Source organism: Myotis daubentonii, chromosome 1 (genome assembly GCF_963259705.1).
Source record: "Myotis daubentonii chromosome 1, mMyoDau2.1, whole genome shotgun sequence".
Lineage (NCBI taxonomy): Eukaryota > Metazoa > Chordata > Mammalia > Chiroptera > Vespertilionidae > Myotis > Myotis daubentonii.
The window spans coordinates 56563356-56583592 of NC_081840.1; the positions used below are offsets into that span (position 1 = coordinate 56563356).

The 20237-nt window shown below is 38.5% G+C and overlaps 1 protein-coding gene across 10 annotated transcripts in view; it reads left to right on the forward strand.

Moving 5' to 3' along the window:
- Positions 1-20237, forward strand: part of ATOSA (atos homolog A) — an 83014-nt gene that overhangs the window by 46335 nt on the left and 16442 nt on the right. For 7 of the 10 annotated variants that reach the window (XR_009453452.1, XM_059700884.1, XM_059700874.1 and 4 more), the window contains 5 exons: positions 11837-12021; positions 12946-13148; positions 13447-13572; positions 14334-16182; positions 17232-17351. Coding sequence is in view for 9 of the 10 variants with exons in the window: in XM_059700884.1 (XP_059556867.1) it covers positions 11837-12021; positions 12946-13148; positions 13447-13572; positions 14334-16182; positions 17232-17351 (2483 nt within the window). In the remaining variant the exon portion in view is untranslated. The remainder of the gene's footprint in view (positions 1-11836; positions 12022-12945; positions 13149-13446; positions 13573-14333; positions 16183-17231; positions 17352-20237) is intronic. The other 3 variants (XM_059700855.1, XM_059700836.1, XM_059700897.1) reach the window with 2 other exon arrangements.

The following is a 20237-nucleotide window of genomic DNA, read 5'->3' on the forward strand; positions in this document are numbered from 1 at the left end:
TAGTCTGGGCCTGATAGAATGCCTACAAAATGAGCAGCAGTGTTAGAAAAATTTAACAAACGTTTCATAGCATTGAAAATCATTGAAATTCCCAATTCCCACATGTCCAGTCACTAAGCCTGTTTTTCTTTCATTCATTTCTATTGGTTATACTAGTGCTAATTATTCATGATAGAGAATTTGTGTTTGGGGATTAGCAAAGGCTTCTATAGTTTCTGTGAGATTTAGTGTGATGAAATTTACAAGACCGCAAAATTACCTGCTTTCAGCATTTTAGAGGAGAAATTATCAGATGACAGAACTAGCTTTCAAACTGGAATTAAGAAAATGAATTCTCTTGAGACACTGTTGACTAAAGTCCAGGAACATACGTAATATCATTTTAGTGGGGCCTGTATGTCGAGGGGAGGGGTTAACATATTTATTAAAATATCAGTGTGAATAAGTTAAATTATTTTTTAAAAAAACATAGTAAAATAGAAGTTAAAAGAACTTCCTGTACATTGTCTGATGTTTTGACCACCTGCAGTCTGCCATGGGTTATAGGGCTAATAACCTGAGTTTACCTGTCCTATAACATCTGCATTCTTCACAGTTGGTCATGCTTACATATAGATCTGAAGTAAATATACAAGTGCTGAAGTCTTTTAATTAGCTGTATAACTACACGAAAGCATACATTCATTTTGTTTATGTATTCATTGGCTCTCCTATATGCCAGGCACTGTCCTAGGCACTGGTAAATAGAACGATGAATAGGCTCCTTCACACCTAGAGTTTACAGTCTAATTAGAGACAAACAGCCTAAATTACAGTTGTGTGATGCCTGGAGTGGGAACACATGAAGCTTATGAGAGAATTTCTCTTTGCTTCTGCTTCCCGCTTGACTTGAAGTTTCACTGAAATCCGGGACTAAAAAGAAGTTTGAAGAGTTTTCAACTTCTCCATTGGAAAATATTCACTTTGTAACAGTGTATTCTTGAACTCCTTTTAATGCCTTTAACTCCTGCTTCCCTCTTTGGTGTTTTCTAACTCATTCACAACTCTTCTCTTGCAACCTTCAATGTGTCAGATTTAATTTGGGTGCCCATGGCCTATCAGAATCCATACTAGATACAATAGATATTGAGGAAACATACCTGAGGTGGGTAAGCACCTGTGCCTCAGTGGCAAAAAATAAGGTCCAGACCGGTTATCCGAGCAGAGAGAGAAAGCATTCTGGCAAGAATGCGGACTAGTAGCCATGTAGTCTGGAGGTCCAGTTAGGATTCACAAGGATTGGGAATTAGACACCAAGATGTTTTATACTAGAAGCAGAATTGACGTTCAGAGGCCGGCTAACTGATACAGAGTGAGCAGCAAGAATGACCTGGATACCAAGTCAACAAATACCTAAGGCTGATTTTCCACCCATGATTCCTCCCTGGGTCAGAATTGGAATTGCACTAGTAGGGTGAAAGAATTTAGGTAGGCTGACTAGATGAGATTTGGAAATAAGTCCTCAAATTTCTAACATTTTACACACACAGATCTGGTTTAAGGCCTCGTGTTGTTGTTATTGCTGTGTGTGTCTGAGCAATATCTTTACCTCTCTGAAGTCCGATTTCCTCACTATAAGTTACTAAAAATGCATGCTCTTGAAGGTTCCTTTTAGTTCTGTAATTCCTGAATTTCTACAAAAGCCAAGTCTCAGCCTTTTTTTTTTTAAAATCTTACTCCTGCCTTTTTGCTCACAGAAGCGGTTCAGTTTTCTTTGATGATAAAGGGACCAAGCTTGGTTTTAATTAACTCTAAGTGCTTTTATGCACAAAACAGAACTTTGAAATGCTTTATTTATAAGCAGATGTAATTGTACAGTTTTTCCAAGCATTCTGAGGATAATGTTTCTAAGTGGGATATCCTCTTGCTGTTTCTGGAACCATATGTGATCTAGGCCTTTTCCATAATATCTAAACTGAGAGGGCTTTAAACAGGCAAGACAGACAGAAAGAAAAGAATCGCTATTTAAATTCTTTTACTACCAGGAATTCTTGAAAATATGTCTGTCTAAGCTGCTTTCTAGAATCTATGCCCTGAGTTGGTAGGGTAGACTCTTGAGTAACTTTTGTGTGAAATGAAAAATATGAGCTTCTGTAATTGAGAATTAAGAACTTTCCCCTAGAGAAGGTTTTCCAGTTACTAATAATGTGTGTGACCTTGGGCAAATGATTTTACAAATTTTTCCTCATCTGAAAGTAAGAGAAAGACACCACATCATTGCATTTATTCTTATTTTAAATATAACAAACACTTATGTGGTGCTCATAGGTGCCAGGCAATATCCTAAACGTTTTATAAATAATAACTCAATTCTTGTAACTACCCTCTGAAGGTTGATACTTATTATCCCCCATTTAATACATTAAAAAAACTGAGGCAAAGAGAGGTTGTATAACTTGTACAAAGCGGAACAACTGGCAAGTAGCAGAGCTGATTGCATGAGCTCACAGTTCATGCTCTTAACTGTTACTCTACGCTACATCATGAGAATTAAGCTGAAGAAGCACCCGATGAAACACTTCACAACTCAAAATGATGGTGATCATCTTTGTTTAAATTGAATGTTTGGATTATGTGACAATTTAAATTTAGAGCCAGTTTTCACAGAGATAGATTGTTATTAAAAGCATGCATATGATTTAGATTTTCAGATGGCACCTCAGAACATTGCAATGCTTTAATCATAATTTTCACTTCAGCGGTTATTGTATAATGTTAATGTACAGCAGAAATATTTGGTTGAATTCAAACAAACCACATGCATGTCCAGAAAGTTGCTTTTAAAAGTCAGTCTGTCATACATCTGTGTGCAGATCACTTTGCTTTTTTCATAATAGAGTGCTAAGTATTTTTTAAAATTCAATTTATTTTTTTGTTGCTTAACAAAAAAAGTAAAGAATATTTTTGTATTTGAAGATACTATTCTGTACGTGAAAATATTTATGTGCAACAAATATTCATAAAATAATAGTGCACATTTAAAATTGCCCTTTTGTTCACAGCCGCAGCCACTATTTTTTGCACTTGTCACTAAAGTCAACATTGGATTTTACTCTCTGCTTAAGGACTTCTCATGGTATATAAGTCAAGAAGTGAAGAAACCTGGATTCTAGCTTGCAATAGACAGCTTTGAACACGAAAATTAATGTCTTTGTACCTTATTTTCTTCTTCTAGAATTAAGGTAGATTAGGCTACATGATTTCTAAGATCCTTTTCTCAGTCAAAACAGAAACACACCACATATAACTCTGAGATTGAAACATAAGATTAGAAACCAAAAATATTTCAATGTATGTAGACTTTAACTCCTATGCATCTATGAAATATTAAGAATATTATTATAAAGAAAAGGGTGGGAGCTTGTGGGCATGCTGAGTTTTTCCGGAAGTGATGGTGGATTTGCACTGACCTGTCCTTTCCTTTTTCACGGTCACTTGTGATCCGTGCCCCAAGTTTGCAAGAAGGTTGGCTGAAGTTAGCAGTACAATCTGTCCGTGGGACAGAGTGAAACTTACCCACATGGTGGTGAAATTCATGACCTTAAGGTTGTGCGCCAGCACCGTGAAGTAACCCTTGATAGCCTAGATTGCTTACGTGAGTTCTGGGGAGGAGTGCAAAGTAAGTGAAAGATCAGTGTGGAAATGGGTTTGGAAAGAAGTCTTTTGTGAAAAAAACAGGGAGTCAGGAAAGCTCTTCAGAAAGCTCCTCATTGGTGGAAAGGAGAGGAGGAAGGCGTGTTTAATAGCTAAAATAGAGTAAGCAATGGTACCAGGTGGAAATGAGTAGAGTGTCATGTAGGGAACATTTGGACTGGAACAGAGGGAGCATGTAGGGAGCAGTAAAAGATGAGATGAGGAAGCAAAGGGGGAGACCACTGAGACTTCGAAGGTGGAGTCTTAAGTGGGGTCACCTGTGATTAATTCCAAGCTGCACCGTTCACACCTGAATCTGTCAGTGCCCTCGTGTCAGGCTTAAGAGTTTACCTTGGATTCAGTAGCTAGGAGGCTGTTGTAGTAATTCAGGTTGTGAGGCAATAAGAGCCTAACTAGGTAACTGTCTTGAGGTTAAAAAGGAAGTATTGAAACCCAAGACAACTTTAAAAAACACATTAGTAAGATTTAGTGAATGGATTTCATGGCCATAGGGAGGCTCTCCTGCCCCTATCCCATAGACTTAGAAGGGAACATCTTTTTTTTTCTATTTTAGGGTTTGGCAACAAATTTGTAAGAATGATGATATTGCATATTTAATACTTATCTTGCTTTTATAGAAAGGGCTATTGTGATACATGAATGGCCATTGTGTTCAAAGAATACTAGGGAAAGTAGGCTTTTGTGTCTATACCCTTCAGAATAATTGACGATTCACAATAATTGACAATAATTGACATCTGTCCAAGCTTCCATCATCACCATCTACTGAGATCACTGTTGTCAAGGTCACCAATGACTTCCTTATTGTCAAATCCAGTGGCCTCTTCTTTGTTTATATTTTGTTAAACCTCACCAGTGTTTGATTCCATTAACCACACCCTCCTTGAAAAATTTTTTTTTCTTGTGTCTTTCAAGATACCATATTTGACAGCTGCTTGTAGTGGTTCATCATCTACCCAATTGGTTCTTATTGGAGGGCCCCAGGCTCTATTAGGAGTTTCCTACATATTCCTCTGGGTAACTCTTGACTCTTAACACTTTCCAAATGCCAATGATTCCCAAAACTATACCCCAACCCTTCACGACTACAGTGACCTCCTAACTACTATATCTACCTACTTGGAACCTTTTTCCTGTTTTATTGTCAACACTACAGGCCCGATGCACAAAATTCATGCAAGGGGCTCGGCCCTCAGAGCCCCGGCTTCGTCTGGAAGGTCATTTGGCTGTCCCGTCTAATTAGCATATTATGATTTTATTATTATAGATTATTATAGATAGCAACCAGGGTGATGGTTTTAAAATGTAAGCCAGATCATACCATTTCTCTACTTAAAACCCTTCAGTGGCTTCCCGTGGCATTTGGGATAAAATCTAAACCCCCTGTAGCTTCAATACCCTATCCAATCCAGTCCCTGGCCACCATTCTAAACTTCATGTCCTCCCACTTTCCCTCTCTCCCACTGCCGTTCCAGCCGCTCTCAACCTCCTTTGAGTTCCAGACACGTTACCCATTCATTCTCACCTTACACCCTCTGCTCAGAATACTCTCTCCCCTATTTTTCAAAAGGCTAGCTTCTTGTTCAAATCTCAGCTTAAATATTATCTGCTCAGAAAAGCCTCCCCTGAATACTCAGTATACAGCATTCATACATCACTCTCACATCACCCTTTTGACAATGATGGCACAGCACTTAGCACCATCTGATTTTTTCTTATTAATTTGTTTTTCTCTGCTCCCACTAGAATGTAAGCTCCAATTCTCAGTATCTAGGAAAGTGCCTGGCACACAGTAGGTGTATGATGAATATTTGTTGAATAAATGAAGTCTTCATACCTACTACATACTTGTTAAGTCAACTGAAAGTCCTATTCTTTGAGCATAACCTCTTCTGCTAATTCTTAACACCTATCCTCAGATCCATCCATATATGTTTCTCATCAATATGAGAGTCTAGCCTTCACCTAAATTTTTTTTAAAAATTATTCTTAAGCCTTGGCCAGTGTGACTCGATTGGAGCATCATCCTGTATACCAAAAGGTCATGGATTCAGTTCCCTGTCAGGGCACATACCTAGGTTGTGGGTTGGATCCCCAGTTGGGGCACATATAAGAGGCAAACAATTGGTGTTTCTCTCTCTCAAATCAATAAACGTATTTTGGTGAGAGTTTTTTTTAAGTTTATATTTACAAAGAGAGTAAAAGAAGTGTTTCTTTTACTCTCTTTTTAGACTGCTAAGTTCCAGTTTTTAACACTAGAACTTGTATGCTTCACAATTCCCCATGTATGCCTTCATAAATTCATATATATATGTATATGTATATGTATATGTATATGTATATATATATATATATATTATAATAGAACATATCCACTTGTATTTACTTGCTTTTCAATAATTTTAAATCCTTGAGGGGTACAGCGTTACACGGATTCTGTGTATAATGGCCTTAGCAAGAAAGTTGCTTTGGAATTTGACATAAACAATGCCACTGTTTCCATGAGCACGGGTTACCTTTCCCCAGGTTACTCTGGTTTTGTTTGGTTTGCCACCAAGAGTCACTGTGTTGTTCTTTGCCTTGTACACATAAGCACATCTCTTGCCTAGATAGAATTCAGTTTCATCTCAAGCATAAACACCTTCAGTTGTTTTTATTTTATTTTATTTTATTTTATTCTTTACACTATTATAGATGTCCCCATCCCCCCACGCCCCACTTTGCCCACCTCCACCCAGCCCTTGCCCCCTGCCCCTTCCCTCTGGCCAACACCACACTTTTGTCTGTGTCTATGGGTCATACATATATGTTCTTTGGTTAATCCCTTCATCTAGTACCCCCTCGCCTCTGACAGCTGTGGGTCTATTCCATATATCCTATTCATGCCTCTGTTCCTATTTTGTTCATCAGTTTATTTTGTTCATTAGTCTCCACATATAAGTGAGATCATATGGTATTTGTCTTTCTCTGACTGGCTTATTTCTAAACACCTTCAGTTTTAAGAAGAGCTATGTGCTCCTCCTGGTTCCAGAGACCCCACTTAGAGCCTGCAAAAATAGCCTTGGACCTCAGCCTTCCACACACTTTGTTGTTTTACAAACCCTGTTCCCAGCAGGCTTCCACAAGCTCCAAGAGGAAAGAGGAAAGAGGAAGGTCACAAATTCCTATGTTAAGTAACCAAACATAGTGGGGGTTCTACAAAACAACAACTAATTAATTAAAGTACATGACACTAGGTAATGCTTTTATTTATGTGTCACTTTTCAATTAATAGGCCTTATCATTTATCTAATCCTAGTCAGAGAATAGTAATTTATTTCAAATTTAGTTTATGGCCCTTGAGGATGTGACTCGGTTGGTTGGAACATTGTCCCATACACCCAAAGGTTTCAGGTTCTGTTTCCCATCAGGGCACATGTCAATGTTTCTCACATCAATGTTTCTCTCTCTCTAAAACCAATTAAATAATAATAATCCTATATAATAAAAGGCTGATATGCAAATTGTCCCCTCGACTGGGAGTTTGATCGGGAGTTCAACCAAGGGGCAGGGCTGGCTGGCCAACTGCCCGCAGCTCCTCCCCCTGGCAGGCCCTGCCCCCAGTCAGCCCCCCACCCCGATCGGGTTTGGGGCCAGCCCACCAACCACCCGCGGCGCCTCCCCCAGCCAGCCCCGCCCCTGACTGGCCCCTATTGGGTCGGGCCAGTGGGACCCCACCCGTGCACAAATTTGTGCACCAGGCCTCTAGTAATAACAATAAAATGCAGTTTATGTTTGTGTGTTTGCTTTATAGGACTGATAATAGTTTGTTAGTATGTATATCTTTCAGTGCATGTATGCCTATGTATACCACGAACACATAATCAACATTCTTATGAAACATTGTGTTTTTGCTTACACTGTAGATATCTTGTCAAAAGTAGATTTATTTTAGATATGTATCACAGTATATTGAGCCAGTCCCATATTATTGGACATTTACGTTTATTCCATTTTTTAAAACTGGTATAAACATTTTTAAATCCCTTCAATGACACCCCTGACAATTGTTTATCAGTCTGTCCTTGAACCCTGTGATGAAGAATGTACTTCCCAAGTGAGTGGATTTGCCTGTGGATCCACTCTGATTGTTCACAGTTTTTCCAGTGGCCAAATTGTTCACCTTTTTTTGTTGGACAGAAAAGATAGCAAACTTTAAGAATATGGGTAAACTCCAGAGCCAGGCGAGCATGTCACTAAAAAGCAGCAAGTCCAGACACGGCTCTCAGCCAGACTGTGGCGTAAGCACAGTCCTCATGGAGGTCTTGGAGGAAGAGGGGCTCCGAACGATGCTGTGATTGATTACTTTCCAATCCCCAATGACCTGTCTCTCATAGCCTGTGGAACATGATAAAATTCTTTGTTTTCTTCAGTGTTATAGTTTCCAAATCATTTATCTCTTGTAAAATGTGTAACGAGTAGGTAAGCCTCGCCACATTTGTCTAGATTTGAAACACTTTGTTTTTGTAAAGGTAAATTGTTTTTAGGGGTCCTGAAATCATAACTGATTTTTGGAGTAAGTTATGTTGTGTTTGTCTTTAATATCATCAAAATATCAAGTTATATCTATTGAGCTTTCTTTAGCATGACATGATATTTCTCAGTTGCTATTCATATTCTTTACTTACAGTAAACTCTGCTCCCTGGTATTTTAGAGGTTGGCATTATCAAATTTAAACTGTGCAACTTTTCTAATGACTAATGATTAATATTCTCATTAATTAAAATTCAGACACCCATAAATTTTTCCTGACAAATTTCTAAAGGTTGTCATCACACAGTCACATGCACGTAGGTAGTATTTTATGTGTTTCATAATACCATTGTATAGTTCATACTGTTCCTTGCAATGCTTATGTAACAGTTACATAGCTAACTAATAGATAACTGCTGTCATCTTTAACCTTTGTTTCAAATATTTCATATAAATATTCACTACTTTGGCTAAGTTCATTAAGTCATTCAAAGGATTTCAGATCATGGTTTTGGAGTTTACTATCTGAGGAGATAATGACCAAAATAACCCAATTTTAGTCATATGTTGTATTATTCAAAAGTGCTTTTTTATAATAATGCAGTTTTTATTGCTTTAAATGTGATAATTCCTAATGTATAAGTAAGCCATTCCTGCTAGTGCTTTGGAGATGAATTATAGTTTTGCAGGCATAAGGATAATGAGGGAAAGGGTCCTGTTAGCCCAAAAGACAACAAAAACACTCTCTCATACTCCCCTTTACACATGCCCTCCCCCTCCTACCTAATCTGACTGGGTAGTTTTCTCTCAGCAGTAAAAATACTATACTTTTTTTTTTAAGTAGCACATAAATATGAGACATTAGTTAGGTTGTGGGCCACCCTTAGTAGCTGACAGCTGGGCACCACTCAGCATTCCATAGATCAGGAGCCACTGCTCTGCCACAGTTCTTAGCTCCCCAGAATTATACCACAAACTGAGGAAGGGACTAGGATGAGCCCAGAGAAATATCCCAGGAGCTAACATGCCATGTAGCCCAAGGTAAGCCTGAACTGGCCTTGAAAACCTGCAGAACCAGCAGAGCAAGAGACTAAATGGAGTCCTTTTTACGTCTTTTGCTTCCCTCTGAAGGACACCATGATTTACCTTAGTGAGTCCCAGGAGAACACAGGAAACGCCTGATTTATGCATGACCTCATTGGGCCCTGGAGGAGAGTTGAAAGTAGAGACCTCTTCCCCCCCCACCCCCATTGGAACATTATTATAAACTAGAGGCCCAGTGTACGAAATTAGTGCATGGGTAGGGTCCCTAGGCCTGGCTCGCGATCAGGGCCAATCAGATTCCCACCCCTCTGCCTCCTCCTTCCTTTGCTCCCTCAGCGCCCCACCACCAACACTGGTTGCCTGCCATGTTCTGCACCTCCCCCTGGTGGCCAGCGCATGTCATAGTGAGCAATCAAACTCCCATTCTCCTGGTTGAACTCCCAAGGGGACACTTGCATATTAGCCTTTTATATATATAGATTAGGGTACTATTCCTGGAAACTAATTCTATACCATAAATATTCCAAAAATGTATTATTAAAATATATGTTGAATAGATATTATTTTCATTTATAATTTTACAAACGTAATATTAAAGTATATAAAAACAAAATTTATACCCAGAGTGAATGAAGACATGTATGGGGTGGTTAAGAATCTAGATTCTAGAGCCAGACTGTATAGGTTCAAATTCCATCTTTGCTGCTTTTTAGCTCAGTGATCTTACACAGATGCTTCTTTTTTTTTTTTTTTTTTTAAATATATTTTATTGATTTTTCACAGAGAGGAAGGGAGAGAGATAGAGAGAGTTAGAAACATCGATGAGAGAGAAACATCGATCAGCCGCCTCCCGCACATCCCCCACCGGGGATGCGCCCGCAACCCAGGCACATGCCCCTGACCGGAATCGAACCCGGGACCTCTCAGTCCGCAGGCCGACGCTCTATCCACTGAGCCAAACCGGCCTCGGCCACAGATGCTTCTTTAACCTCTCTGTGCTTCAGCTATCATAAAAGGGTGGTAATTGTTCTCACCTTCTAGAGATGATCTGAAGACTAAACGAGTTCATGTGTAGAAAGTACTTAAAACTGGTAGTGCCTTGACAGTGTCACTAATTGTTAGCTCTTATTGTAGGTGTTATAAGTGGTCAATTTAAGGAAACTTTCTAAATGGTCTTAAAATACCAGTTCAATCAAGTTGGCATTCAAGGCTCGTTCTTTTCCTGGTGAGCCTGCGTGAGTAGGCGTTCTCCAGGCTCCCTTTCCAAGGCTGCTCACAGTCCATCTCCAGTCCTGCCATTTCCACATTTTCCACTCAGGTTGCACTTTTTCTTTCATGGTTCTGCTCAACAACTACCTCTTTTGCAAAATTTTACCATGATCTGAACTTCTTTGGAATATATTAAAAGTTGCAGTCTTCTCTTTGTCTTTAATATAATCTCTGAATTATAAACCCTTGTAGATTAAGAGCTATGTAAAATATAGCACTCTGTCCACCTGGGGCCTAACACAGTGTAGCAGGCACATACTTAAAATATACGTTGCTTAATTGGATTGCACAACAAACTGAATTTTGTGTGTGCACATGTGTGTGTACATGTGCATGCATGTTCAACCTGTGTAGCAAGATAGAAATTTTGAAAGTAATCTGTTTTTAAAAATTAGAGCACTTGTAAGGAATTGAAAAATTACTGAAAATAAGTGAAAATACCTGCAGGTTAGATTGTTTGGAACTGCGTAGTAACCAAAAAATATCACAATTTATGTCTAGCAGTTCAGGCCTGCACCGCCTGCTGGATAATTATAGCATTTCTCCCCCTGAAACTGCTACCACCGCCTAGGAAAGGCAGAGAAGATCCCTGTGGCCACAAGAGTCCACATCACAGAGTTAGGGCTCCGGACATAAGGCGCTAGTTAAGGAAGGGAGAAGGGAGAAAAGGGGAAGAGGCATGCATCTGGATCTGCATATTTTCCTGCTCTGTAATAATAAAAGGGGAATGTGCTAATTAGACTGGACATCCTTCTGGGTAGCCTTCCTTCCGAACAAAGCCGCAGCGCGCAGGTGCTGAGGCAGAGACAGCAGAGGCTCTGGCCGTGGCGGCGGGGGCTGGAGCCAAGGCCCTTGCACGAATTTCGTGCATCAGGCCTCTAGTATTTAATAATAGTAATAAAACATCTTAGCCTAAAAGGTGACATAATAAAACACTTTAACCTTTGGCTAGTGTTGAAGGGTTTTGTGTGAAAACTCTTATACTTGACATCCAAAAACATAATTATCTTTAGGATTAAAAATGGCATTCCTCAATCTTTGGTATTTTAACTGAAGTTTGCATAAAACCAGTTTTATGCCATAATTTTTACCAGCTTTGTCTTAACTGGAATTTTGAATTACGCATCATCTCCTGACTCTGTGTACCTTGTGAATCAGGAGTTTAATTGCCTCATTTTTATTCTCTTTTCATTCCTTGTTAGTGAATATACTTGAGTATGGAATGTGACAGTTATTTTAGACATAAAAGATGAGTTCTTATCAAGAGAGTTCATTAAAGCAAGGGGTTTTTTATTTCTCTCCTTTTTTAAATACCAGATACCCTAGATGAATATTTTGAATATGATGCAGAGGAGTTCTTGGTCTCCTTGGCCTTGTTAATAACAGAAGGACGAACACCTGAATGTTCTGTAAAAGGTCGTTCAGAAAGTTTCCATTGCCCTCCAGCACAGTCCTGTTACCCAGTAACCACCAAACATGAATGCAGTGACAAGCTGGCCCAGGTAAGAATTGTGTGTTGAGTGCTTTTTATTTATCTTTTATATAAACTACACAGGTTCTGTCATCACTTTTGTTACACTGCAGTTATAGTGCCCACATTTAAATATAAAATCGGTCACGGCCGTAACGAACAAATCCTAATCCTGGACCATAGCCAACAACCTTGGCTCTTAAACCAGCTTGGGAGGCACTGGGTAGTTTTGCTGATCGGCAGGCAGGTGGGCAGCCCATTTCAGACCTGCCTTCTCACACACCAGGTTTAACATTCTATTTGCTGCTGATTCAGCTTTCTTTCTCTTAGAGTCTCAGCCCTGGCTCATCGACTTTATGTTCTTATTTATTTAGTGGACTGATGTTAATAATTATTTTCTCCACATTAACCAAAATTTCTATATATTTTTTTTAAATGGGTGGATGCATTTTGCTATCATATTAATGTTTTGGGATAAAATACGGTTAAAATATTTATTTTGGTAAGTACTAATTTGCCATAAGGATTTTTTTCCCCAGTTAGTTTCTTAAATGTAGTCCAAAAATTTTAACTGGTATATATTGTATAAACTTAATCTTGTATATATTGAGCATTTAATGAAAATGAGTAATATTTTGGTCTTCGCTTCCTCTGTAATGATGATGTAATTAACAAACTAGGCAATGCTAGGCCACCTCAAGAAAGAGCAAAGATGTCCCTCCCCACCAGAAAATTTGCATCATAAATGTTGTTCAAAACTAATCCTTGAGCTTTAGAGCTCACTAGTGTGAATTCATTATTTAGTGAGGAAACCTAAATAGGCAAATCTAAGCGAGTTCTACAATTGATGACTCATTTCTCATACAGATATGTACTTTACAATTATAATTTTCAAAGTAAAATATACACTTGTGGGGTTTACTGAGAACTTTGGCTTATATTCTTTTTCTCGAAGTGTCGCCAAGCCAGACGAACCAGGTCTGAGGTCACGCTGCTGTGGAAGAACAGCCTTCCGATCATGGTGGAGGTGATGCTGCTGCCAGACTGCTGCTACAGCGACGAGGGGCCCACCACGGACGGTGTGGACCTCAACGACCCTGCGATTAAGCAAGACGCGTTATTACTAGAAAGATGGGTGTTGGAGCCGGTTCCTCGACAGTAAGTTGTACAACTGAGTTTCAAGTTGTCCTTGGTAAATCAGGTTTCCCACAACTTTTTGTATAATATTGTAATAATATATACTTTTTCAGAATCCCTCTATTTATGTAGTAAAATTTAGTACAGTTATAACGGTAGATACTTAGTGACAACCGGTAAATCTACTGCTATGCTCTTGAAAGCAGACATCCTGAGGGGTATGTTTGTTTCAGCTTCTCTCTATCAAAAACTCAGTTATTTTGTACTTACTTGCTGACATTTAGATGATGCTTTTTTTTTTTTTTTTTACTTCCCTTAGGAGTGGCGATCGATTTATTGAAGAGAAGACCCTTCTATTGGCTGTCCGCTCATTTGTGTTTTTTTCTCAGTTAAGTGCTTGGCTGAGTGTTTCTCATGGTGCTATTCCACGAAATATTCTTTACAGGTATGTGTAGGCACAAAAAGAGCATTGGTTAGTTCTTGAATGATATTTTACCTTTTCAGTATTTTATTTCTTTCGTTTCTAAATATAAGTGGATAAAATTTACTGGCATTTTTCTCAAAACAAGTTACAGAAATGTTGATATGAATCAGTATGAGTTTTGTTTCTCAGGTTATATTTGATGTGGAATAGTTTGCAGAGAACTTTTATGCTTGATTTATAGAACCAACAGTGAACTTAGTGCTGCCATTATGAATAAAGTAGAAAAACATTCAGGGCTGCTGAATTTCCGTAATGGCAGGCTTTCTTAATTTTTGCCATTTTGATAACTATAAACATACAAACTGCTGAACAACTATCTATAATTGTCTCTTTAGGTAGGTGGCCATGAGATAAGCATCTCTTAATCATCTTGCACAATAGAATTAGCTGAATCCAATTATTTAGTGGTAAATACAAAGTCCTTTTATTCTTTCTGCTCTGACAGGTAATTTTAAATTATAATATTCTTGAGCTTTAATGCTTGTGTGGTCGGTCTAGCGCTCTTAAAAAGAAGATCATCTCTACTAGTATTTGAAGCATAATCTATACTTCTTTTGTTGGTTTTGTCAGAATGACATGTATGGCAAAGTAGCTAAAAGCAAAACCTCAATCATAATTAATGCAAACAAAGATAAGTATATGACTGTTTAAAATTTTAAAAAATAATATACAGTAATGATTTTCATAACCCATGAAGTCCATATTTTTCTGTGTGATTCTAGAATCAGTGCTGCTGATGTCGACCTGCAGTGGAATTTTTCACAGACTCCAATTGAACATGTGTTTCCTGTTCCCAATGTTTCTCACAATGTGGCCTTGAAAGTCAGTGTTCAGTCCTTGCCCAGACAATCTAATTACCCAATTTTGACGTGTAGTATTCATACTAATATTGGCCTTTATGAGAAAGGAATTCAAGAACATGAACTTAAAGCCCATCAGCACCACAGTTCTAATGAAGCAGAACAGTGTAGTACGAACAGTTCACAGCGTGCGTGTAGCAAGCAGACTTGGACCGTGGCACCTGAAAGTGTATTACATGCAAAAAGTGGCACCCCTCCAGAATACACTGCGGCTGTCAAAAATGGCAAACTGTATCCAGGCCCTGGCAGTAAATCTGACTATGGAACTTGTCAAGCCAATATTGTGGGCTTCAGTGGTACAGGAGATAAAAAGTCACATGAAACATCAGTGAGGACTTTAAAATCATTTTCAATGATTGATTCCAGTGTCCCCAGTCGCCAGAGTTCCTGGCAGTCAGTTGGTGAGACTAATTCTTTAGTATGCTCTTTAATTCAGGATCGACAAGAAGTTATTGCAAGAATTGCTCAGCATTTGATCCATTGTGATCCAAGCAGTTCACATGTTTCTGGACCTGTGTTTCATACTCAAGAGTCTAGTTCAGTTAATTCAAAACTTTTCCGGGTTTCACAAGAAAATGAAAATGTGAGAAAATGTAAAGAGACTTTCTCCATTTCTTTCGGTAGTCCAGAGCTTACCTCCTCAGAAGACAGCAGTGAGAGGAAGATCCGAGTAAAACCAGAAATTCCTCGAAGTGAAACTTGTACTGCTAATGGTCTTTACTCTCATCGGTCTGTCAGGGAGACTAACCCTTTAATAGGCTCATTACTCCAGGAGCGGCAAGATGTGATTGCAAGGATTGCTCAGCACTTGGAGCACATTGATCCAGCAGCATCACGTATACCCCGGCAATCGTTCAACGCTCATGACTCTACTTTGGTTCCTTCTAAAGTGTTTAGGAGTTCATATGAAGACAAAAATTTGTTGAAGAAAAACAAGGATGATGCCTCTGTTTCCATTTCTAATACAAAATGTTCCTTATTAGAAGACTGCAATGAAGGGGAAAGCTTAATACCTACTAAATCTCTTAGTTCTTTTAAATGCAATAGTAAAGTCAAGTCCTCTTCGAAACCTCAAATGAGAAGAAATCTGTATCAGGACAATCCTAGTGAAGACATCCAAAGTACATTTCAGGGGATACAGAACAAAGCCACTAGTTTATCGGCTCCCTCAAATATGTCTCATTGCAAAGAAGATAAGTTAGTTTTGACAATCAGGTTGGAAAATACACTTTCTGAGTGTCAATTTAAGGAGCAAGAAATTAGCAATGGAATTGATAAACGGTATTCAAATGGCCATGGTGTTGACAAACAGATTTGCACAAATAAGAATAAGGAAAAAATAATTCAAAATGAAAATTGTAGCCCAGAATCTTTTAACAATCACCAATCTGATAAGCCCAAAAATAATGACTCAAAAATAGAAGTTACTACATTGGAAATGTCTGGGTATTTGAACAAACGTGAGAACAAGTGCTCAAATAAAGACTCAAAAAGGCCTACAACATATGAGCAAAATATGCAACTTAATAGTATAGAAAATTATCTCAATAAGGATAAGGAAGATTTCAAATGCAGAAGACAAGACCAATTAAAAAACGAACAGGATAAGAAAGAAGATCCAACTGATGAAAAATTTCAAAACTGTCCTCAGAGAAAGAGTGTAAATGGCTGTTTGTCTACATGTGAACAACTGAAAAATACAGAGGTGTTGGTAAGTAATGTCTAATATTTCAAATATAATTCTTAAACATCTGTTATGGTGTGGATTTTCTTTACAGGAGGTCTAGTTATAAGGCGCAAGGTGCCCATTATCTGTAGAACATATAAGTTGATGTAATAATCCTGCTACAGAACTAGTATTAATTTCATTGCAAATAACCCACTCACTGAAGAGCAAATGCTAGGTACATTCTTTCTGTTGCCCCTTTTTTGTTTATTTCAATATTATGAACAATTGCTGGAGAGTAAATAGGAGTCATAAATAAAATTTATGTTAACTTATTGTTGATCAATTGTTCTGTCAGTGTACGGGCCTGCAACCTTGGCTTATCGGGACGATGCTCTAACCAGCTGAGCTACCCGGCCAAGGTTATGTTCTGTTATTAACTCCAGTTTACAAATGAGAACCCAAAACCTGGAAAGGTTAAGTTAATTTGCCCAACATCACAAAGCTAGTAAATGGTAGAGTTAGAACCCAAATTAGTCTTTTCTGATTTTTATTCGTGTGTTTTTATGAAATTTTGATCTTTGGGTATAAACTTACTTAGATTCTTAAGAATTAGCCTATTTCCTGTATCACTTCAAAAACATGGTACTGTGACTGTATTAGATATATTTTTAAATTTATGTTTATTATATTGCTATATCATTCCCCACCAACTTATATCCTCTGAGAATGCCTCTTGATATGTACATAGGTTTATATTTTAGAATATTATGCTATTTTTCCTACCTGTGAGTTTTTTCACAAATAAACAGAATCAAATATTACCTTACTAGATGCTAGAATCCAAGTATTTATAAATATGACCATATGTTGATAAGGTATTTGAACATACTTTCTTTAGAATACTTTCTTTGAGTTTATTTAGCATCTTAGAAAAAGCTTAGACATTGTTTTCTGATTAAAGTGTGTGTGTGTAAAGATACGGATATATAGATCATTATTAACTTCACCGCCAAGGATGTAATACCTCAATACATAGTAGAAATAAGTCTAACATAAAAAAAATCACTATCGAAATCTAATTCTTTTCCTAGCAGAAAACTATACCACTGAAACATTCAACTGTCTGGCGGAAACATAATTTTCATTCCTTGGATGGAACCGTAACCAGAGCCTTTCATCCTCGGACTGGCTTGCCTCTTCTTTCAAGTCCTGTAAGTATTTTCCTTTGATCTCATATTTAGAAATTGCAAATATCTGAAATGTTTGCCAGTCATTTATCAGCAGCACTCTGGTGTGAAAAGCACTATAGACTCCATTCAATACGGTGCACTGAGCTGATACAGGAAGACCGCCTCCTCCTTCCCAAACACAGAAATCCTGGATCAGACAGCACAACTTGTAAATACATAATACAGTGTAACAGCAAGAAAGGTACACCTCTGAGTACTAACTTGGACAAATTACGGCCCTCTCGGATATCTGAACTGAAGAGAGTGCTAGGGTTTAATGGCCTTCGTGGGACAGGAGTCAAGGCGGCAAATCTGCTCCAGTCATAGCTGGGTCCTGAAAACCAAACTCCTCACAAAACTAGAAACAGGGGTGAACTACCTTCTAGAACTGGGAGAGGAGGGGAAAATCACCTGTTTATTTAAGGGTGCACCAGGGAGGCGTATAGTGGGTGGGAAAATAATCCCCCAAAAGAATTTTGACTTAAACCTAAGCCACTCAGGGTAGTTCTGAATTTGTGCTGTCTGTGAGGTTCAGAAACATCTAGCTAAGAAATAACCATAGACTAAATTGAAACCTGTAAAATCCATTGAGTCCTAGCAGAAGAAACACGAAACTATTCCACATCTATACCCCATGGCACCAAGGATTTATTTTCCTGGAAAATAACTCTTGTTCAAGATTATCTCAGAGGAAAAACACTACAAAGCACCTTAAAAGAATCAGAAGGAGCAAGAAATGGGGGAATTCACATTTAGGAATCCTGCTATCAGAGCAACCTGAAAAGAGAGTTAAAAGTAATTGTTTAAAATATTCTAAGAGCCAAAACCGGTTTGGCTCAGTGGATAGAGCGTCGGCCTGCGGACTGAAAGGTCCCGGGTTCGATTCTGCTCAAGGGCATGTACCTTGGTTGCGGGCACATCCCCAGCGAGGAGTGTGCAGGAGGCAGCTGATCGATGTTTCTCTCTCATCGATGTTTCTACCTCTCTATCTCTCTCCCTTCCTCTCTGTAAAAAATTAATAAAATATATTTTAAAAAAATTCTAAGATATAAAGGATGATGAAGACGGGGGTTAAGATGAAAGAGCATGTGGATTTGAAAGAGAACTAAACACATTATAAATATAAAAAACTATTATAGCCAAAACCGGCTGGACGCAGTGGATAGAGCGTCGGCCCGTGGACTGAAAGGTCCCAGGTTCGATTCCGGTCGAGGGCATGTACCTTGGTTGCGGGCACATCCCCAGTAGGAGATGTGCAGGAGGCAGCTGATCGATGTTACTCTCTCATCGATGTTTCTAACTCTCTATCTCTCTCCCTTCCTGTCTGTAAAAAAATCAATAAAATATATTAAAAAAAACTATTATAATTGAAGTATGCACAGGTGTACATACATACAGGTGGATTAAATAGTGGACTAGAAAGCTGAATAGAGATTTAGTAAATGGATTAGACAGATATTAAGAAAGCACTTAGGGAAAAAAACACAAAAGAAAGCACTTAGAATGATGCATAGAAAGGAAGAGAATGGTAAAATATGACAGCAATGGAGGATAAAACGAGATGCTCAATATAAGTCTCGTAGAAATTCTAAAAGGAGGACTAGATAAAATAAGGAAAATGCAGTATTAGAAGAAATAAAGATAGATACTTTTTTAGAATCGAAGAATGAGAGTTTAGATGGAAAATTTCACATTAAGTGCTGACTCCAAAAAAATTGCATGGTGTACTTGCACAACTCTCAAAAATATTGAGGTTGGCCCTGCCGGTTTGGCTTAGTGGATAGAGTGTTGGCCTGTGGACCGAAGGATCTCTGGTTGATTCCAGTCAAGGGCACATGCCTGGGTTGCAGGCTCGATCCCCAGTAGGGGATGTGCAGAAGGCAGCCACTCAATATTCTCATCATTGATGTTTCTATCTCTCACTCCCTCTCCCTTCTCTCTGAAATCAATAAAGTATATTTGAAAATAATGTGTTTGATAAGATTGTGCACATTTAAAAAATATTGAAGTTATTTAGATTTTCAGTGTCATCTGTTTCTTTATAGTCACTAATTAGACTGATCACTTAGATACTTGTATATACTTAATATTAATTCTAGAAATATCTAACTTGCATGTTGTACATAATTCTAATTTACACTTGGGTCTTTCATTTTTAGGATATTTTGATCTAGGTAGTAGTTTGTGTTAAATGGAATCTGGTATACAATGGTGCTTCAAACTGCAGAGTGTAGTATTTTTCAAATCTATTGGCTGTGGAGCCCCAGGGTTCTTGGAAATGTGCAGCGTGGTGGCGATGGGCAAAGGAGCAACACAGCTGGCCCCACCCAGGCTCCCATCACCATTTAGTTATTCTTTTCCTTTTTATCTTAAACCTATAAATCTTTCATTTCTGCTCCCAGAATACAGGAGTATGTAAAGTAAAAACATCTTATAATTATATTGGGATTCCATGTAGGATTTGGTTTTAGAAAAAACTGGTTCTGCGTCTTAAAAAATGATAAAAAACCTAGTAAAAGTGCTTTTATTAATCCCATTTTTCCCATATTAGTTAATAAAATAAGAACATAAAAACAATCTATACTAACAAAAGGGTAATATGCTAATTAGACCAGATGTCTCCCGGACATCATTCAGGACATCCTTCCTGATGAAGCCGGGGCCAGAGGGAAGCCAACCCGTGTCCCGGGTGCCTGTCGGTGGCCCAAGGGAAGCCAGACTGGATCCCGGGTGCCTGCTGGCGGCCATAGGAGGGAAGCCCGGGTCCTGGGTGCCGGAGGGAAGCTGGTGCTGGCAGCTGGGGGAAGGAAGGCCTACTCTTACATGAATTTTCATGCATCAGGCCTCTAGTATATAATAAAGAACATG